Source organism: Manacus vitellinus, unplaced genomic scaffold, assembly GCF_001715985.3.
Source record: "Manacus vitellinus isolate BGI_N305 unplaced genomic scaffold, ASM171598v3 scaffold_34_pilon, whole genome shotgun sequence".
Lineage (NCBI taxonomy): Eukaryota > Metazoa > Chordata > Aves > Passeriformes > Pipridae > Manacus > Manacus vitellinus.
This window is the reverse complement of record NW_021940488.1, coordinates 6708832-6729256: the sequence shown is the minus strand read 5'-3', so window position 1 is coordinate 6729256 and position 20425 is coordinate 6708832. Positions and strand designations below refer to the sequence as shown.

At 38.8% G+C, this 20425-nt stretch overlaps 1 protein-coding gene across 2 annotated transcripts in view; it reads left to right on the top strand.

Moving 5' to 3' along the window:
- Positions 1-20425, top strand: part of USP25 (ubiquitin specific peptidase 25) — a 69294-nt gene that overhangs the window by 34291 nt on the left and 14578 nt on the right. For both annotated transcript variants that reach the window (XM_025895575.2, XM_025895574.2), the window contains exons 7-17: positions 752-828; positions 1551-1624; positions 3059-3207; positions 7322-7449; positions 8196-8291; positions 8611-8772; positions 11378-11586; positions 11789-11859; positions 15237-15465; positions 16837-17034; positions 18368-18507. In XM_025895575.2, coding sequence (XP_025751360.1) covers positions 752-828; positions 1551-1624; positions 3059-3207; positions 7322-7449; positions 8196-8291; positions 8611-8772; positions 11378-11586; positions 11789-11859; positions 15237-15465; positions 16837-17034; positions 18368-18507 — 1533 coding nt within the window. The remainder of the gene's footprint in view (positions 1-751; positions 829-1550; positions 1625-3058; positions 3208-7321; positions 7450-8195; positions 8292-8610; positions 8773-11377; positions 11587-11788; positions 11860-15236; positions 15466-16836; positions 17035-18367; positions 18508-20425) is intronic.

Here is a 20425-nt window from a genome sequence, read left to right as displayed (position 1 = left end):
TCTAGCTATTAGAGTCTTTGAACTTTTCCTCTGATATTATGTGATTTCTAGTCAACTTTATTAGGAAAATTAAAAAAATATTTCAGACAGCATTCCTTTTATTCAGTGCACTTTCTTCCTATTGTTTCAGAAATTAACTAATAGATCCACATTCTTGTTTTTAGGGTTTAGTTCTAAGTCTGAGGCTTTTGAAAGAGTGTTATCTGATGTAACAGTACATCCAGGGCTGGTACAGTCCTATTATCCTGTTTGTGTAGATACTGGTTTGGAGGATCCAAATGTTCATATTCAGGACTCTTACCTAAATCATAGCATATTCTGCTTTTTTGAGAAACACTTCATTTCTTCAGATGCTTTGTTTTCCCCCTCGAGGTTATGTGGCTGAGGTGTTTAATTACAACAGCACGCTGAATTTAGTGCTCGATGAAAGTAATATTAGTCACCACTTGTTAGATACCAAAGGGTTTGAACAATGGGATTCATGAGATGCCTTTGGACTAGCATGGTATGAAAGCTGAGCCCAAGTAATAAGGATCACAGGACAGTGTCACAGCTGAGGAACACCAGAGCCACTCATAAAACAAAAACCAATCATGGAATAGTCTTAGCCGCAATGTGATTTTGGAACACTTGTGGAGGGGAATACTGCTGTACTGATCCTGTAAGGTGACCTTTCATTGTGTTCTGTTACATATAGTCTATGATTCTATGATATGTGAACATACACTGATCATTTTGTATGTTTTAACAGCAAGACGTCAGTGAATTCACACACAAATTATTAGATTGGCTAGAAGATGCCTTCCAAATTAAAGCTGAAGAAGAGAGGTAAGATTTTTTTTTTTCCTAGCTCTGCATGGTGAACATTTGGATGAGAGAAAATCAAACCAAACAACCAAAAATCCACTTCTCTGTATGGCTGAAAAAGACCTAACTCTGTAGCTCATTTTGGTTCAAGTGTGGTTTTTTCCATACATGGCAATACCCTGGATTTTGCCATCAACTCTCTGTTCACCCCCTTATTTTGTGTTAGAAATCTAGCTCAATGAAGTCCGAAGTGTATAAAGAATAGAGATGTGGTTTTTGTACTTAATCAGTTAGACTCTTTTCATTGGAATGAAGTTTTGCTTTTCGATCCTGCAGTTTGAAATACTTCAAAACCTTGCTCCTTTTTCTCATATCAGAAGTAAATATTCATTGTTTGTATAAGTAAACATCTGTAAACCGTCTTTTGAATACATAATTTTTTCTAGAGCATTGCAGGAAATAGTTTTTACAAGGGTTTTGTACAATTAACCACTCATTAATTGAATCTGGTTTACATAGGCACTTCTGAAACTTAATTTTCAGAATATACTTATCACTGCAAGTATCCAAATCATTGTTATTGTCAATAGAGAAAAGTACAAATATAAATTAACAGTAACTGAGTAAAATAGGCGACATAATTTCCATAATGAATTCAGAATAATCTGTTCATAATTTTATAAAAGTTTGTAGGTTTGTATTTCCTTTTTTTTTTTTTCGCTAACACACTTCCTGTTTTTTAGGGATGGAGAGAAACCAAAGAACCCGATGGTGGAGTTGTTTTATGGACGATTTCTAGCAGTAGGTGTACTTGAAGGTATGCATCTGGATTTCCTTGGACATCTGTGGTTGTGTCTGTCCAGTGCCTGTCCACGTACACGGGTGAACGGTGCAGTTGTAGGACTTAGGTACTTCTGCAGAATCACACTTGGAGAATAAAAGCTCAGTCTGTGATAAATGGTTTGTCCTGGAAATATGAGGGTGAATGTAAATGCAGTGAGCTGCAGGGATCCAGAAAGACTGTTTTGATAACCTTGAGGAGCTGATTGTATGTTCTCAGTGCAGCAGAAGTTTGGGTGAGATGCTGAGGGAATATCCTTTGAAGAAATTATTGGGGCACTTTTACCACTTACTAATTGTATATAGAAGGCAAGTTACTGTATTTCATCAAACTAGTCTCTCACTCTCTCTCTTATTCATTTAGTACCATTAAAAATGTCATTTTCTTGCATTTTATTCTGCATGTATGAAAAACTCACCCTCCTAAAAGTTACAGTTTGCTGAAAACAAGTCAGCGGAAACCTTCTCAAAGGCAGTGTTGGGAGGAGTGCTAAGGAGGAATAAACTGTACAACAAACTTCCCTTTATCTTATCTGTATGTAATTAGTAGAACTGTGGAATTGCAGTGTTCTCTATTTCCAGGAGGCTATGAAAGCATTTTTGAGTAACTTTAATATTGATGAATCTGCCCTCCATCCTAAATGAATGACTTGCATTTGAAAGAAGGAGCTATAGTCTTTAAAGTGGCTTCCAGGTTGTTCCTGGAACAATCTGTTGACAGATTTCAAAACCATTCCACAGATTTCTTGCTCCTAGCTACCATTCTTGCTCCTTTACATTTAACTACTTTCCTCCTTTATATTCTCATCTTAACTGAGGAGATATGTAAAAATCAAACCAATGGAAAGAAACTAGCAGGCCTAAGAAGATTTGTTACTGACTTTAGCATGAAATAAATTGAAATTCTAGTTTGAAATCACTTGCCCCCTATATTTCTCCTCATGTTTGAGCTTACCTCATTATACACTGTTACAACTTGTTTTCAGGACAGAAATTGTAAGTGTTCTCTTTTGTGGTTTATTTTTGCAAAATGTGCTTATACAAAGGGCTCTTTGATATCAACAATTCTGCTGACTTTGCTGATACAACGTACAGTTGTATTATTAAACTGCTATTTGCAGGAGGAGGATTTTGATTTATATGTGTAAAACTTCTCATACATCTGTAGAGCCAAGGCATTTTCAGTTTTACCAGTAGATGCCAAAGCATATTAAAAAGTGGTCTGGAGAAGAAAATACATAGATTTTCAATATTATGTTTGAGCCACTTGTAACTTTGTACATATAATTGAACTGCTCAGTAAGAAAATGTATTTTTCAGTAGACTAGATCAGCTGATCTAGGATTGTTAGTTTTTTAAAAAGGCAAATGTTTGTTTCTAAAACATTAACTGTTTCATTTTTCATGTGAAGGTAAAAAATTTGAAAACACAGAAATGTTTGGCCAGTATCCACTACAGGTTAATGGCTTTAAAGATCTGCATGAGTGCCTCGAAGCTGCAATGATTGAAGGGGAAATTGAATCCCTTCATTCAGAAAACTCTGCCAAGTCTGGTCAGGAGGTGAGTTAAGTGCTCCTGTGGGCTTCTCTAGGGATTTGTTGTAGTGCTTTTTATTTTTCATTCGGGTTCATGGTTGGTTTTTATCTGACCTGCTGCTGTGCAGGTCCTGATGTCTGGCATAATATTAATTTAGGGGTTTTGTATCTCTTTGGAGTATCCAGAATATAATGGTTTTGCATGTTTCTTAAGATAGGAAGTTCATGCTTATTAAAAGCTGGCACAATTAAGCGCTTACAGTGGTGATTTGACACAGGCTGGTTCCCACCTGTTGCTGATATTTGATCTCCATGAGAGGTCATGGCTTAGGTGTCCTGTGGTACCTGAGCACTGCTCTGGCTGACTTGCTGCTCTGGGCCATGTTGTGAACAGCAGCTGTGAGCTGTGCCCTTGCCATTGCTGCACAGCATTCCTGTTGTTCCTCTGTGCCTCTGTCATGTAATTGCTCAGCACCTTAGCCTCCTTCCCCTCTCCTCTTTCTACTGCCATGTCCATGTGTCCTCTTCTTTGATACCTACAGGGGGCAATTCTCCGCTTTGCTTGCAGTGTTGGACAGACAATACTTGACATTACTTGCTCTGTGGGCTGCTGTTCCTCCTGTTCCAGAAGAGCTCATTAGAGCAGGAGGCTGCCAAATGCCAGAACGTGCTGGAAGCGTGGGTGAAGGGATTCAGACGGAGTCCCACTAAGCAGTGGGGTATGCAGTGTATGATATTGAGATGAGTTGATGAATGAGATTTCTTGTGCAGAAATCACAGGTTAGGAAAAGAGGTGGTTTGTGGTTGTAGAACCAGGAGGGTGTGCTCTGAAACATCCCCTCTTACTGGCATTCATATGTGTGCCTGGCACTTTTCTCTGACAGAGCTCTCTCTAATAACCTGTGGGTTATTGATATGGAAAAATGGAATCCCTGTTGCCTTTGAGGGCTGAACTTCCTCTTTACACATCTGTTCATGTTTTACCACAGTTATTTTAAAGATGTGAAGTCTTAGGAGGTTTCTTCTACTTAAGTAAAAAGGTGTAATTTCTTCCTTGATGTCAGTCTTTGGAAGTAATGTAACTTAGCTTCATTTAATCATATCAACATACACACAGGGTTTAATTATGAAGCCTAGTGACACACACTGAAATCATCCTCCAGTCTGAAGTTCTAGTTCCAACTTTGTGTTTTGCAACAAATGTTTTAGAGCATCCCTTTTACTATGATCATGCTTCCTGCAACATAACTGGAAGAAAACAAAATCTCATAAATTCCTTGGTACAATACAAAGTTTGGTTTCTTCATTCTAGGTGAAATCTTGTATGTATCTACTACAAGAACAGGATTGCTTGTCTTCTGGACTGAAACTGTCTTGCAGTTAAAACCTGTGTGTTCTCATGCATAAAAAAATGTTAGTTCTGTTATAAATGCTTGACTAGAAATGTGAGATTTGAGTTTCTGTGGTTTTTGGTGGTTCTTTTGCTTGTTTTGTTTTTGAGGGTTTTTTTAACCTGTAATGTTGAGAAATTGTAGAGAACAGAAGGATAGTTGTGTACAGGTCTAGGCTGTTAAGCTTTGAGTTTTATGAAATTGTCAGGGTTTTAATCAGCTTGGCTTCTTAGCATGTGGAAATTGAAGTGCAAATTGTATGGCAGATTGACCATGGTGAAAAACCAAGAAACATTACTGCATTATGAGGGCTAAGTAAATTGATTAAGTTTCCCTGAAGTAATTTATAGTGATGTTGCTGCTTTTAGTAGTTACGTTTAAATATGATGCCTCAAAGATCACAGAACCAACTAGGCTGGAAAAGACCTCTGAGATTGAGTCCAAACTATGACTGAACACCACCCTGTCAACTAAACCATGGCACTAAGTGCCACATCCAGTCTTTCCTTAGACACCTCCAGGGATGGTGACTCTACCACTTCCCTAGGCAGTCCATTCATTGGAATCACTCTTTCTGTGAAGAACTTTTTCCTGATGTCCAACCTAATCCTTCCCTGGTGCAATTTAAGACTCTGTCCTCTTGTCCTGGTGCTGGTTTCCTGGGAGAAGAGACCAACTCCCACCTGGCTACAACCTCCTTTCAGGGAGTTGTAGAGAGTGATGAGGTCTCCCTGAGCCTCCTCTTCTCCAGGCTGAACAACCCCAGCTCCCTCAGCCTCTCCTCATAGGATTTGTGCTCCAGTCCCTTCACCAGCCTTGTTGCTCTTCTCTGGACCTGCTCCAGCACCTCAATATCTTTCCTAAGTTGAGGAGCCCAGAACTGGACACAATACTCAAGGTGCAGCCTAACCAGTGCCAAGTATAGGGGCTGAATCACTTCCCTAGTCCTGCATTGTTACAGTGCACTGGAAGGTTTGGAAGTACTAAACGAAGCTCAGTTTTTTGTAGTTTTAACAGAGTCTGTCTCAGCTGAACAAAGACTTAAAATGGCATTCCTCTGAGCTGGTATCAAAGTCTAAAGAGAATATTATTGTGATAGTCACATTTTAAATGATCAGTCTGTTTTTTTTCTTATTCCCACTGTTGCCTCTAGTGGGGTATTTAGCTGCTCATTCACTATTATTATCATTATTATTTTTACTCTTATTATCACAATGCCTAAAAACCTCAGCTATGGAGTGGGGTTGTCAGCAGGCAAGCTAATATATGAACAACAACAAAAAAATCCCTGTCCTGAGGAACTTAAATCCTCTTTCAAGAGAAGATGGAGGTCAATGCACATACTTGGAAGTTAGAAGTGTGAGGAAAATGAGAGAATGTCAGCATCATTGTTGATGAAATTAAGCACATCGGCAACTTAGTCATCATTAAGTGGTTTGGGGACCTTGCAATGAAAGGGTTTTAGGGGGAAGGGTTGTGCTGTGTCTTTGCTGACTTAAGCATTGAAATTTACTGCTGTATGAAGTTGTTGCAAGAGAGAAGTCATGATTGTCTGTTAAAACTGAGAAAGTGGTTATTGGAGCCTGATATAGGCAAGAAAATGGAAGGCAGCTCACTTTGTGTGTAAACAGGCAATGAACTTGGAAAGTTCAGCAACATCCTGGGAATCTGTTAGTGTGACAAGGTTACCTGCATTAAGGCCAGACAAGGGGAGAAGAGAGGAAACCTTGCACTCAGATGTGGAGTGATGAGAACCTGGACACAAATTTTATCCATGAGCACAGGAGGAAAAGGCTGTCTGCGAGGTATTGTTTGAAAAGACTATTCAAGACGTTTGGCTGGATAAGAGAACTTGAAGTGAGCCCTGAGTCAAATGCCACATCTGGGCTATGGCACTGATGTCAGAAATATGTGGCAATAGCGTCTGCAGCTGTCAGGGAAGCTCGAGTTGATGGTTAGATATCCAAAACTTATTAAATGGATAGACCATAGTTGTTATGTTTTATAATGGAGAGGAAAAAAAAAAAGCTAAACTGGAGCTGGATTTGTGTTGTAGTTGAAAAACAATGTATGTAAAGAAAGAAATGAGGACTAGAGATAGACCTCTACTGAGTACTGAAAGAAAACTGGGATAAGGTGATGATAACAGTGATTAGCAGTGATTAGAGACACGAGCAGAAATTTTAGGCTGTTAGCATAGAGGAGATTTCAAGAAAAAAATATCAGTTTTATGCTACTGAGAGCTCTTGTCTGGCACAGCCCAGAGCACTTGATGATCCTGCTTCAGAGGAGAAACTTTGAGTGATATCAGGTGAATGAAAGGGTCAGGAACATGAGCCTGAGGGGACTAGCAGGAAGAGCACTTGATACAGTGTAAACAACCCTTTCAATGTTATGGGAGAGTTAAAAGAGAACAGGACAGTTGGCAAGGCAGGTAGGTTTGAGCGTGGGCTGATTTTGGTACAAGCGAGGCAAATGTGACATGAAGAATCCTTCCTGCCTCCTCTGCTTTAACACAGACAGCAATGGATGAGTTGAAAAGCTGTGATGTAGCATGGGCAACAAATGCTCTGTGTTTACAGTGAAGAGGAAAGATGGGAGCTTTGCAAAGCTTATGCCAACCCACCTTCTAAAGCCAATTTCTCCCACAGCTGTCGGTCTGCAGGTATTGTACAATTATTACTAAATTAAATGACTGCTATTGGAAGGTGCATTCATCATGGGGTTTTCTGTTTTTCTTTTGTCTAGCACTGGTTCACGGAGCTTCCTCCTGTCTTAACTTTTGAGCTATCAAGATTTGAGTTTAATCAGGCTTTGGGGAGACCAGAGAAGATACACAACAAATTAGAATTTCCTCCAATTTTGTATCTAGACAGGTACAGTATAATATTATCAACAAAATCCCAGTATGAATATAAATTAAATCTCATGAGTTTGTTAAAGTTGATGATGTATCTTATGCTCACTTAAATCACAGTAAATTTCTGTTCTAGCTATACAAGTTAGAGTTTTCATGGGTTTCATCTGTTTCAGAAAGTACTCATAGATAACAATTTAAGATATACTGCTGTTTTCTGTGAAAAACCTTCTTCCACTTCCATTTATTGCTAGGTAGCTGTGTACACAGGCAAAACACTCTGAAAAATGACACTATTTATGGGTCCATTTGGTAAAGAGGATGACACGTCAGCTATTTCATGGTGTTCCAGATAGTCTGCATGGTTTGAAGAGTATCCTGGGCATCAGTACAATGCTGTTGATGTGTGGAGGTGAAATACCAGGATGGCTTTCAGTTAGCTGCTGAATGCTATTTAGGAACCTAAATAATGAAACAGGAGTATTGGTATGTGGTTGCTACATAAACCACGTCAGAATCTAATAGCAACTTTCTAATACATGTTTGTCCTGCATGGTGTGAACAGAGCTTTCAACACCTGGGAGAAAAGCAGCTTCTGAAAGTTGTGGAAGGGAAGGTTTAATGGTTTATTTTTGTCTCAGTTCTGTTTTAGTGCTGAATATATTAGCATTAAGCATTAGTGATTATGGCTGGTGGGTACAGACCTCAGTTCCAGTGTTGGGTTACTATGGGCTGACACTTCTTTCTGTATTTCATGTTTTACAGGTATATGCACAAAAACAGAGAAATAACAAGAATTAAACGAGATGAAATCAAGAGACTCAAAGAGTACCTCACAGTTTTACAACAGAGATTAGAACGGTACTATAGATAACTGTGTAAATGCAAATACTATTATAGGCTACATAGAATAACTCTAAACAACTACAGACTTTGTGTAGTTATTTACTCTAGATTTCCCTTCTGTATCTCTTTTCTTTTACTCTTTTCCTCGTAAATTGTGTATAAGCATTGTAATTCTGATGCATGAAACATGCTAGGAAAGGCTCGCTTTATTTAATTGCAGTCAACCAGAAAAAAAAAATCTTTTTTTTTTTTCCTTTTTTCTTTCTTTTTTTTTCTTCTTTTTTTTTTTGGTGTATATGTGAGTCATGGCATTAATACGTTTTATGGTTAACAGATATTTAAGCTATGGTTCTGGTCCTAAACGATTCCCCTTGGTAGATGTCCTGCAGTACGCCTTGGAGTTCGCCTCCAGCAAGCCGGTGTGCACGTCTCCCGTCGATGACCTGGGTGCAAGTGCCCCTGCGAGCGGCACGGTGCCAGCCCAGACCTCACCCAGGTAAGGGTTTGCTCTGCCACTGCAAACCGGCCTCGGAGAGAGAGGCACGAAGTTTAGTTGCCTCGTTCACCAGGTGAATAAAACTAGGCGACTCCTAAGGGGTACAGCGTAAAAATCTCTGCTCTTTTCCCAGAAGTGCTTTTCAGCACAGCAGATTTAAATGGATAAACCTAAATGTTAATAATGTGAGCGGTTGTCTCACACGCTTATAAAAATGTCTCTGGGTGGAGAATTTCCATTTTCAAACCAAGCCCAATTCCACCTACAATTCCGAATAGACACAATGTCTGGGGAGGCCACTGCTTCCTAAGAGTATTGTTTAAGAATTGGGCAGTGTATATGTGCTGCTGGTGTACAATTTATCTGTTAATTTCTGCCTGGGAGTTAAGCTCCTTTTCTGCTTTGCAATTTACACTTCTCACCAAGTTTGTCAGCAACCTAACAGTCTGACTTTTTTTTAATACAGAGTAACTAAAGTATCAAGGAGAGAAAGGTTCAGTAATGTTGGTTTTCTCATTATTTAAGCTAGGAACTCAGTATTGGGGATCGGGTGCACCCTCAGTTTGCAGATGACACCAGTTTGGATGGGAGCATTGAATCTGCTGGAGCGCAGGAAGGTTCTGCAGAGGGATCAGGCTGGATCCATGGGCTGAGGACAATATGAGGTTCAGCAAGGCCAAGTGCCGGGTTCTGCACTTGGGTCACAGCAGCCCCCTGCAGTGCTACAGGCTGAGGGAAGTGTGGCTGGAAAGCTGCTGGGCAGAAAAAGCCATGGGGGTGCTGATCAGAGGCAGCTGAACAGGATCCAGTGTGTGCCCAGGTGGGCAAGAAGGCCAAAGGCATTCTGGCCTGTATAGAAATAGTGTGGCCAGCAGGACCATCCCCCTGTACTGGGCACTGGTGAGGCTGCACCTTAAATCCTGTGTTCAGTTTTGGGCCCCTCACTGCAAGTAAGACATTGAGGTGCTGGAGCGAGTCCAGAGAAGGGCAGCAGAGCTGGGGAAGGGTCTGGAGCACAAGTCTCATGAGGACCTGCTGAGGGAGGTGGGGGTGTTTAGCCTGGACAAAAGGAGGCTTGGGGGGACCTGATTGCTCTCTACAACCACCTGAAAGGAGGTTGTAGCCAGATGGGGGTCAGGCTCTTCTCCCATGTGACAAGCAATAGGACAGAAGGAAATGGCCTCAAGTTGTACCAAGGGAGATTTAGGTTGAATATTAGGAAAAAATTTCTTCATGGAAAGGGTTGTCAAGCACTGAAACAGGCTGCCCAGGGAAGTGGTGGAATCACCATCTCTGGAGGTATTTAAAAAGCATGTTTATGTGGCACTGAGCGACATGGTTTAGTGGTGGAGGTGGCAGGTGCTGGGTTAATGGTTGGATTTGATGGTCTTAGTGGTCTTTTCCAAACTAGATGATTCTATGATAGAGTATAACTTTGGTTAGGTGGACACTAACAGTTTATAACATAGCTTTTTATATTACATTTGGAAAGTAGGGTTTTGGGTTCTAGTTAACTGTGTAGTACAAGGAAATTAAGTACATGTATCTAAAAAGACTTCAAAAAGATTTCAAATGTCCTACTGTAGAAATGATGATGGCTGATAAGAGAAGACAAACTTCTAAAAGCTACCATTGCTTGCATGAAATACAATATCAAAAGTAATGTACTTTGTTCCAACTCTTATGTAGGAAGTTTGTTCTGTAAAAATGTCAGTCTTGTGACTTTTTTTGTCAATCTGTAGAAACACCACAGCATGTTATATGGAATGACATTTTCAGCTCTTAATGTTCTCAGAACTTTGTAAACTACTGAAGAATCCAGGTTCCTCAGGCTTATCATGGTGCTGTACACAAAATAAAAATTCAGTAGCTTGCAAGAAAGATCTTCAGATTCCTGTTATGCAGTGTAATTATATATAGGTGGTCTCATTGATGAGAAGAGAAAGATCTGTAACAGGTTTTAATTTTTATTATTCTGCTGCTCTTGTAGATTTCTCCTTAGATGGCTGCTCTGCAGTTTGAGTTGTTTGGAACAAATTTAGATGGGTTGGTACTAAATTCCCAGTGTACCGTAAATATCAGAGGTCCCTTCATTGTTGTCATTCAGTTAACATGAGTTGTAGGTAGGTGATCAGAAAAAGAATGTCTGCTAGGCATAGGACACACGAAGAAGTTATTCAACAGAGAACTTGTGTTTGTTGCATTTTATGGTCAGTGGGCCATAAGACAAGCTGCTGTGATTTTTCTCTCTGCCATTTGGCAGTAAATGTTTCAAACCACAGTGATTACGTGTATGGTGTGATTTGAAAGTGTTTTAGTAGCATTTCAAATGAAGCAAACTATGGCTTGACCGATCTAAATCTCATTCCTTTATGTTTGGTAATGGCAGTTGTTGTTTTGCTAACATGTAGTGCACCACAGAGTTTTCAGAATTTACACACTAATTCCATATTGATATTGCAGGTACCTTTCCTGGATTGCATTGTAGGAAAACGTTTCCTTTAAAATTTCTGTTTTCAGAGGCAAAGCTTATTTTTGTGCTGTGGCTTTTCGTTTGTGCACATGATGATTCAATTTTTTTATTTCATGTTTTGAATGAATGCAGCACAATAGAGCAGCAGGGGCCTTCCTCTTCAGATGTTCCAAGCACATCTCCTGTACAAAGATCAGTAATACATAAACCATTCACGCAATCACGAATTCCTCCTGATCTGCCAATGCATCCAGCACCGAGGCACATCACCGAGGAGGAGCTGTCTGTCCTGGAAGGCTGTTTGCATCGCTGGAGGACTGAAGTAGAGAATGACACTAGAGGTAATGCCACTAGCTGGGCAATGCACTTGCTGTTGGAAAACAAACATTTGTGCAAGAGGGGGAAATTTTTAATCCAAGAATGTTTACTGTTTGGCATGTGGGTAGATCAATAGCACCACATTGAAACATATCCGTGTTTGGCTTTTAGTGACATAAAATAAAGATGTAGCCTTATGGAAGAGATGTTCTTTTTCTCTTTCAGATTTACAAGAAAGTATATCTAGAATACACCGGACAATTGAATTGATGTACTCTGACAAAACAATGGTCCAAGTAAGTACAATTTCTGCATGAGATAACTGAAAATAGATCCTTTTTGTCACTTTTTGAAAGTTCTTAGATGCTTGAAAATAGAGCTAGTATACCATGATTACACAGGGCTTCAAGATTTTGCAAACACTTTAGTTGTGCACAGTCAGATGAAAGACAGCATTACAATATTTTACAGGTGACATGCTTAAGTTTAAGCAACTTCATGATGAAAAGCCAAAATAAGTTCCATCTCTGATCCATTTTTTTTTACTTGAATGCAGATTCACGCAATGTTTTTTTTGCCCTGATTTGACCATATTGCTAGGTAATCTTGTGGCATTAAGGTGGCAAAGCATAAGATACAAGAAACTATTCTTTATGTACTTTGCTGCTTAGTGAGTGTGTTTGTTGTGTATTGCAACTTTCATGACAATATTTGGGAATTCAGGCCCCTGATTGTGATTTGTAGTTATTAATGCACATCAGTGCTTTTGTTGTCATTTTGCTATCGTTGGATTTTTAAAACACTGTTTAGATTTAGTATCAGTCACAACCTTGATTATTAGTCTAAGCTGCCCTTTAGGAAATTCTCATGTTGTGTAATCTGAACAGCATTTTTCGAATGCTTTACTATGGAGTTGTGGCTCCTCTGCCATTTCTTATGTTCACATACTCATGTTCTCTCACTCTGACAGGTTTTAAGGTTAAGGATTACTTCCTCTGTTACTTTCTGTTAGTAAAAAGAACTATTTTCGTTCCAAGTAAGATCTGTTCAGCTTACAGTTTTCCTTGAGGTATGTTTTCATTTTGTACATGGCTTGTAATATTTCCTGGCAGCTGAGCTCTGATGTTAAGGATTTCGGGCAGACTTGCCCAGATGACTTTCTTTAAGCTTGCTACTTGCAGGCACTTTTCTTTTTTTTTCCTTAATACTTGTATTATAACAAGAAGGTTACGTGTCATCCGACAATAAATTTAAGTAATTTGGTAACACTGTATCCAAATAGTCCACCTGTGTTGGCTTAGGTATTATAGGAGGAAATACCTCTGGATGGCAAAGGTAGTAGTCAGCTATCATTACAAAAGAAAAAGGACCCATCTGAAATCACAGGCTGGAAGCAAAGGTTGTTGCCCTTATGCAGCTCAGCTGGTTTTGTCCATGTGGGTGCTTTGGCACAATAGTAGGAAGGAGGCAGGTGCACACAATCCTCTTTTCCTTGCCTGTCTCTACCTCTGGGTGATTTGATAGCTGGGTATTGCTCTGTTCTCTGGGGTAGGTTTCACAGTATTGATGTTTTCCTCTGCATGATACAGTTGCAGGACTGAAAGCTTTTCACTTGTAAGTCATGTTCTAGGCACATAAAAGTAGACAAATTTTCAAGACAAATATATTATATTTGCAGGATACTTCCTAGTGCTTGTATGAACTATTTGAGAAACTCTTCTTCTCCTCCTTGTGACCTCTTTTGAGTCTAAGGAAAACTACAGTCATCTTAAAACCTTTGTCAAGTTTTCATATGAAATACGTTCCTGAAATTTTTATTTTGTCTTGTTCTCCTGAATCAGTGGTTCATCAGCTGCTTATTTAATTATTTCTCCCCTTCCATGAATTTGCTGTGGGGAAATGACACAACAGTTTTTCCTGTGGGAGTTTATCTTGGATACAGCAGCTTTGACATATCTATTCTGTAGTGAGAGGTGGGTTGGTGAAGCTCCATTCCTGTTTCATGAGTACTAAGTGTAAGCTAAGAAGCTTAATGCTCTGTACTATTAATTACTGTTGATACAATGGCTTATCACAAGAGACCTCTGTCAGCACTGAACTCACCTGTACACTGGTCACAGACCTTCGTGGGCAACCTTCCTGGAAGCTCAGTGTGGGCAGCTGGTTCTCCAGAGCTGGAGGAAATGTTAGGGGCCCTCAAACTGACCCAGTTAGCGTGGTTTTAAGTAAAATGTTTTAAATTCACCTGGGATTTTTAGTCCCTGATTTCAGGGTGAGGAATTTTATTTTGTTGAAGTCTATAGAGAACTTAACTTTTTTTTAAAATCAGGATCTGCATATATTTTTGTGCATATACATGGGCTTGCAATCATTTTAAGAAGGCTTTCACACTGGTTTAATAACAGATGTTAAAATCCCCAGAGCATTTAGATTTAAGGACTTGCCAGGATTTCTTCTGTGTGTACTTCTTGTGTTTGGGAGATTTAGAGTGCAGTTTGGTCTCTGGAATGACAGGCTGTTTGATTCCAGCTGTTGTGCAGTCAGTCAGCTTTACAGTTCAAGGGTGTTTGCAAAACCTCCAGCCCTTGTATATAGCATGGAACAGAACGATCAGGTTAAAAGTGACTTCAAGGAGTTTCTCAAGGCGTAGTTACGTGTGTATTTATGGTTACTGATTATTGAGGTGCTCAAATGATATTTGCAACAAATACTTAGTACACCTTGTGTTAAATAGACTGTTTATCCTCAGTCCAGACTGCAACACCAGTAAATGGTAGTTTGGGCTTTTCTTCTCAGCTGAGCTGTTGTCATTCAGGCACACTGTGCAGTTTTCCCTTGTGTGTTGCATGTGCTGTTTCAGCAGGTTAAAATGAGTCAATCACTAAGATGCTTTTAAAGGACTTGTAAGTAAGGAAGCACTCATTCATTCTACATTTCTCTATCTCCTTCAGTTTCCCAACTACTTAGATAGAACTACTTAGATAGAAAAAACGTAACCTGGAATACTTTTTACATCGTTCCTAGAAACTGGTATCTTCCTTCTTTGCTGCAGGAGGAGGAGAGGACATCTTCAGGTGTTCCATGCTTTTACATGGCAGTGCCTTTACTGATACATTTACAATACCAGAAGACAGTTGTATTCCTATTTTACTGTAGTAATTTTACCTTTAGGTAACAGAAGTATTCAACTCTCAGATATTCCTTTAATAAATTCTCTTAATGGCACATAGAAAGAACAGAGTTAATTACTTTGAATTTGCATGTGCCTTTCCAGACTTTTTGACAGGTTTACCAGGTCAGAGCTGGAGCAAATCACAGACAGTCAAGGCTGACATATTTGAGGGGTTTTTGTACAAGGAAGGCAGGAATATTATGGAATTAAGAAAAGAGGGTGTCTGGCAGTAGAGACAGCCGAGTAGACATTTATGCTACTCACTAATGTTTTTAAGATCTCCTGTAACTAGTAGTGGTAAGTAACATAATTCAAAGTCCTTATGCTTAGTGGTTTGCTAGTTTTACTTGTTTGTGTTTCCTCTGTGGTGTTTTGATTCTGTTTAACTTTATTTTTGTTATTTTTATTTAATGTAGCTATTATTGCTGGCATACGTTAGGAACTAACTGCTGGCAAAGAGAGTTTGACATTTGGGGTTTTTTTCTGTTTTCTTTTTTTAAGGTTCCTTATAGGTTGCATGCTGTGCTAGTTCATGAGGGTCAAGCGAATGCAGGACACTACTGGGCGTATATTTATGACCACCACCAGAACAGATGGATGAAATACAATGACATTTCTGTGACAAAGTCAACTTGGGAAGAGTTGGAACGGGACTCCTTTGGTGGTTACAGGAATGCCAGTGCATATTGTTTAATGTATATCAATGATAAGGAACAATACTTGATACAAGGTAATGTTATCAATATGGGTTCTGCATGGTGTAGAATAGCTAAATACATTGATAAAGTGAGCTTCTCTCATGTGGATTTCCAGATTTTTGAAATGTTTTTAATAATTATTGAAATTTTTATTTCTGCTCATAACTGTTAGATTATTTTTGTAGGTAGAACAATTGCTCTTCAACTTTTAGATTAATAAAGATAATGCCAGTGTTTCAGCATTATTAAGAGATTAAAATAAACTATATGTTTGCTAATTTGCAAACATTTTAGCCAAGTGAGTGCATGCTCAGAATTCTTAAGGGGTTATCTCATTAGAACAGAAACATGGAAATAGACAAATGAGCATTTTACATTAAAATCCTCATGTAGCTGCCTTTTTTTTTTTTTTGCCTAAGCTTCAGAGCTCTGATGCACTCTGCTGGAGCATGGAAACTTGAAAGCTTATGCAGTACATTGAAATGTAAATAACTTAGCCCCTACCAACCACACATTAAACCTGAGCAATACATGGATTGGGAAATTTTTTTTCAGGACATGTAGTAATATGCAAATATAAGGCCTTGTATGGAAGTGTTTGAAGAGGGGACAAAGATCCCTTTAGCATGAATTTTATAATAATGGTAGCCAGGGAGCTGACTGTGAAAATGTCCACAGATGCAATAATAAGTTGGGGAAAATTTTCATGCTCCTGTCTCTTCATAGGGCAGAAGGCTTGAGTGCTCATTTGTGCAGTTTTTAAAGGAGAACTGATATTAACCATGACATTCCTAGACTGCCAGATTGGTAGTGGACTTGCAGCCATGGGGTCTGTGGGCCCTGTAGGCTGCTCTGCCACTCTGGTTAAGTCTGAGGGCTGCTCACTGTGGGACAGCTGATTGATCTCCTGGGGTCTGGGATACCCCTGCAGACACCATTCTCCAAACAAAAGGGAAGGTTACTCAGTGTAGCTAGTGTTCCTATCAGCTGACTTTCCAAATCCCTGTAGGCCCACTCTCCTTCCCCTTTTCCCTTGGGAAGTTTAGTTGTGTCCATCTCTGTGTGGCTGTAATGCAATCGAGTGATGGTGGGGGTTTTGTGACTTTTTTTTCCTGAATGTTCACAATCACAGGTGCTCATGGCCCAAAAGGCTTATCTTTCAAGGTGTCAGTGATCTGATAGTGCCCAAGAATGTAAAATCCAAAGATCACAGGAGCAGTAGCCATATGTCTCAGTAGCAGAGGAGTGCCCAACAGATAGTAAAACCAATTAGAAGTAATATAGTTTGGGGGTTTTGGTGTTATACTGTAAATTTTCAGTAATTCACTTGAGGAAATCTGTTGAACATACTTTGTTTTCCCTATTCTTTCTTTTTCTGAAACTTATATTTCATGTTACTGCAGAGGAGTTTAACAAAGAAACGGGGCAAATGCTTGTTGGAATGGACACGCTACCTTCTGATCTAAGGGATTATGTCAAGGAAGACAATAAACGTTTTGAAAAAGAACTTGAAGAGTGGGATGCAGAACTTGCTCAGAAAGCACAGCAGGAGAAGTTGTTATCTCAGATACCCAGGGCACCAGCACCCTCACCTGCTCCAGGTTAGCTCCTTCTACCTGTTTGTAAAAGGACGAGGACCAAAAGTCACTGGCTTTTGTATATATTGTTTTACAGCTTAACAACAGAAAAGAAGTTAATTTTGAATTAATCATGAATTACAGCTGTTCACTTGGCCAGAGTAACTGTACTTGAAGCTCAATCTGGGGGTTTTTTGCATTTCATTTTTTGTTTAAAGAAAAAAAAAATTGTTGGTTTATTGCCTTTTCCCTCACAGTTATCTCTAGCTTTATTTTTTTTAATATAAACTCTGGCCTTTTAAGACAAGTAATTATTAATTATTAACAGGTCTCACCAGTCTCTTTTGAGAATTTGTTAGTTTGTTAGTGATGTATATTCTATTCAGCATGATTGAGTACAAGACTTATGTTCTCATTTTAAATTAAGACAGAATTTAGATGCAAAGAGAAGAGTAATTTACTTGGTGTGGTGCATTGAGTAGATTTAGCAATAGCAGGGCCCAATTAAGATTTTACTGTGTAAAAACAAGAGCGTTAAAATTATGGAAAAGACTCTGACCAGCAACAGTGAGTCCAATGATTTGTAGTGAGGCTGCTGTCCAGATGTTTTCATTGCTTCATTGGAGTTGTTAAGACTGAGCATGTATTTCTCATAACTATCTGTGGCTGCAAACTGAATGTAGAAAGTGCAGTGATTTAATGACATGGCTTGTTTTGCGAACTCTGCGGAGAGTTACTTCATCTTCTGTATGTTTTGAGTTCACAAACACTTAGAGACTGGTTTTTGTTCTTTTGTTAGTAATGGAAAGTACAAAATGGATGTTTTATTTGCCTGCCAAAATTTGGTTTCATCATGTAAGGAATATAAGACAATATTTGTGCTAATCAATTTATTGCCCCCAAGTGGAAGAGATTTTGAGATATCCCTTAAGGCAGATGAACATATTGTGTTTATTATTTTACAAAGTAAAAATACATCTGGCACTCAAATGGCTGTAGGTCATTCCATATATTGAGTCTGTATCCCACAGAAAGTTCAAGTAGAATCTCCTCTTTGTTCTTGGTCATCCCTGATGATCGTTTGATGAACACCCCTCACTCAAGAGTCTTAATGGGTTTATAGACAGGATGGGTCTATTGTTACTAATATAAAATCAGGGATCCATTTATAGGGAAGTGTTCAAAACTACATGAGACACAGACTGCTGTAAAGTTGAATTTGTGAATTGTGTGACCTACCCTGCATTTTCTGTGTGGTTACCTTATCTGTGAGACAGTGATCTAAATAAAAACTAATCAATTCAAAATTCATGCTGATGTTAACACACAAAATTGTTATCTTATTTCTGTCACTAAGTTCAAGCAGGAGAACCAGAATATTTAGAGCAGCCATCAAGAACTGATATTTCAAAGCACTTAAAAGAAGATTCTGTACAAGCAATCAATAAAGCTTTAGCTGAACAAGAAGATAGAGGTCCAGAAGCTATAATGGATACGGTGAGGATATTTTGAAGCTTGAAATACTTCTTTTGCTTTTATTTTGCAAATGGAAATGATAAAAGCTGATTAAAGGGCATGTATCTGGAAACTTTGAACTGAAATTGGTCTTTCTTCAGGGATTGTCCAAACTGAAGTCCATTCAGAAGGTCTGTACAACAGTAATGAATGTGGGACAAAAAAGAAATACTAAATACAAGTTCTCTATGGGATTAAAGAGCTTGTCAAGAGTACAGCCTATTGTTCAAATGAAAATCAGATGTTTGTGCCCATAGTCTTCTAAAAATATTAGATGGCTCCATGTATTTTTGAGGAGAAAATATTGACAGTCTGTGTAAAAGACTTGAAAAATACTGCTTTAGACATTGAGGTTTTTGTCTGTGAAATATAAGATTATAATTGAGTTCCCTTGAAAGACCTGTGGCAGTTAATGCACCTTTCAAAAATAAGGGGTTTTTCAATAATATCCTGTAGCTTTATGCAGATTCACAACTTGATGAAAATTACTTCTTGTGATTCATAGGATGCATATATTAACTTTAAATGGTGATAAGAGTTAGTGTTGGGTGATTCTGTTTTCACTTCATACAAAAAATACTAAGAGGAATGGGACATTATTTTATGGGTTATTAATGAAACTAGTATTTAAGTTTTTTCTTCCAGCAATTATTTTTTTTGCTTCTCTATAAGCAGATGGCCACAAAACCAAGGGTCATTAAAACAATACATGCATCTGTCTTGAAACTGTATCCATAAGGATAAGACATAAGAAGTGTACAGTATAGTTTCCTTAGGCACCCCTAGTGACCACTAGAGATATGAACAGTTTAGATCTCTTCAGAATTTGAAGCAGATGGTTCAGGTATGAACCCTCATTAAACAGCAGCAGATCTAGCCATAGATATCTTTGGGGCCAGCAGGAAGTCCTCTTAAAGCCTTTGAAAATTGTTGACAACTTGTTGACCTGCTGTGTTTTCCACTGCTCTCTCCCGTGGTGTCAGGAAAGCAGGGAAACACACTTTCTCTGGTAAACTGAAATCAGAGTTAACAGAGAAACTGATCTAACCCTTGATGAAAAGATGCTCTGCCACTAATGCTTTAGGCTACTGTATCTCTGCTTTTTTTTTATTTTTTTTGAGTTCTCAGAACCCAGAACAGCTTGGTGGGAGCCTGTTTAATATGATTTACTTCCAGCTGAAGGGGTAGCTATGCAGTTACCAAGCCCATAATAAAATGTCTTTCATAATGCTGTCCTTTTCTAGGGTTTGTGGGCATCCATCCCAGTGGGATGTGAAAGAATCTTACAGACTTATTCCATGGATCAAGTCTTTTAGTTCAGGATAATGACACCTTGCACAGTGGTCAGCCTTAGGGCTTCACAAAGCTGTGGTTGAGGAACCACATGGGAACACCACGATAGGCTTGATGAGGCAGATGCAGGTTGTATTACTCCAGTCTTTTCCCTGCAGCAAGAGAGATGGCTCTTGAAAAATATAAAAGAAAAAAAGCCAAACCATGCAAACTCTTTTATTTAGAAACGACTGTACTTCAACTGTTATAATCTAAAGCAAATTTGTAGCTAATCTGAAGATGCTGCGTTAATGTTTAAAAGCTGCTCTCTGTATACCCAAATTTCACTTAGTGGAATTGTGCTTTCTTCTCAGTGTATCAGCGTGCTTTCTAATTATTCTGCTTCTACATACATTCAGACATGCAGCCATATATTCCATTGTTCCTCTTTGTTTCTCCATTTTTAAAAGAAGGAAAGCCAACATCAGAATATGTAACCTACAAGATTGTAGGTTAGTCATCACATGTTCATTTTGTCTATTTTCTGCCCTTCTGCCCTTTTTTCTGCCCTCTGATTGCACAGTTTTCCTTTGTATTTATATAGTGTTGGGTTTAAATAGATAACTGT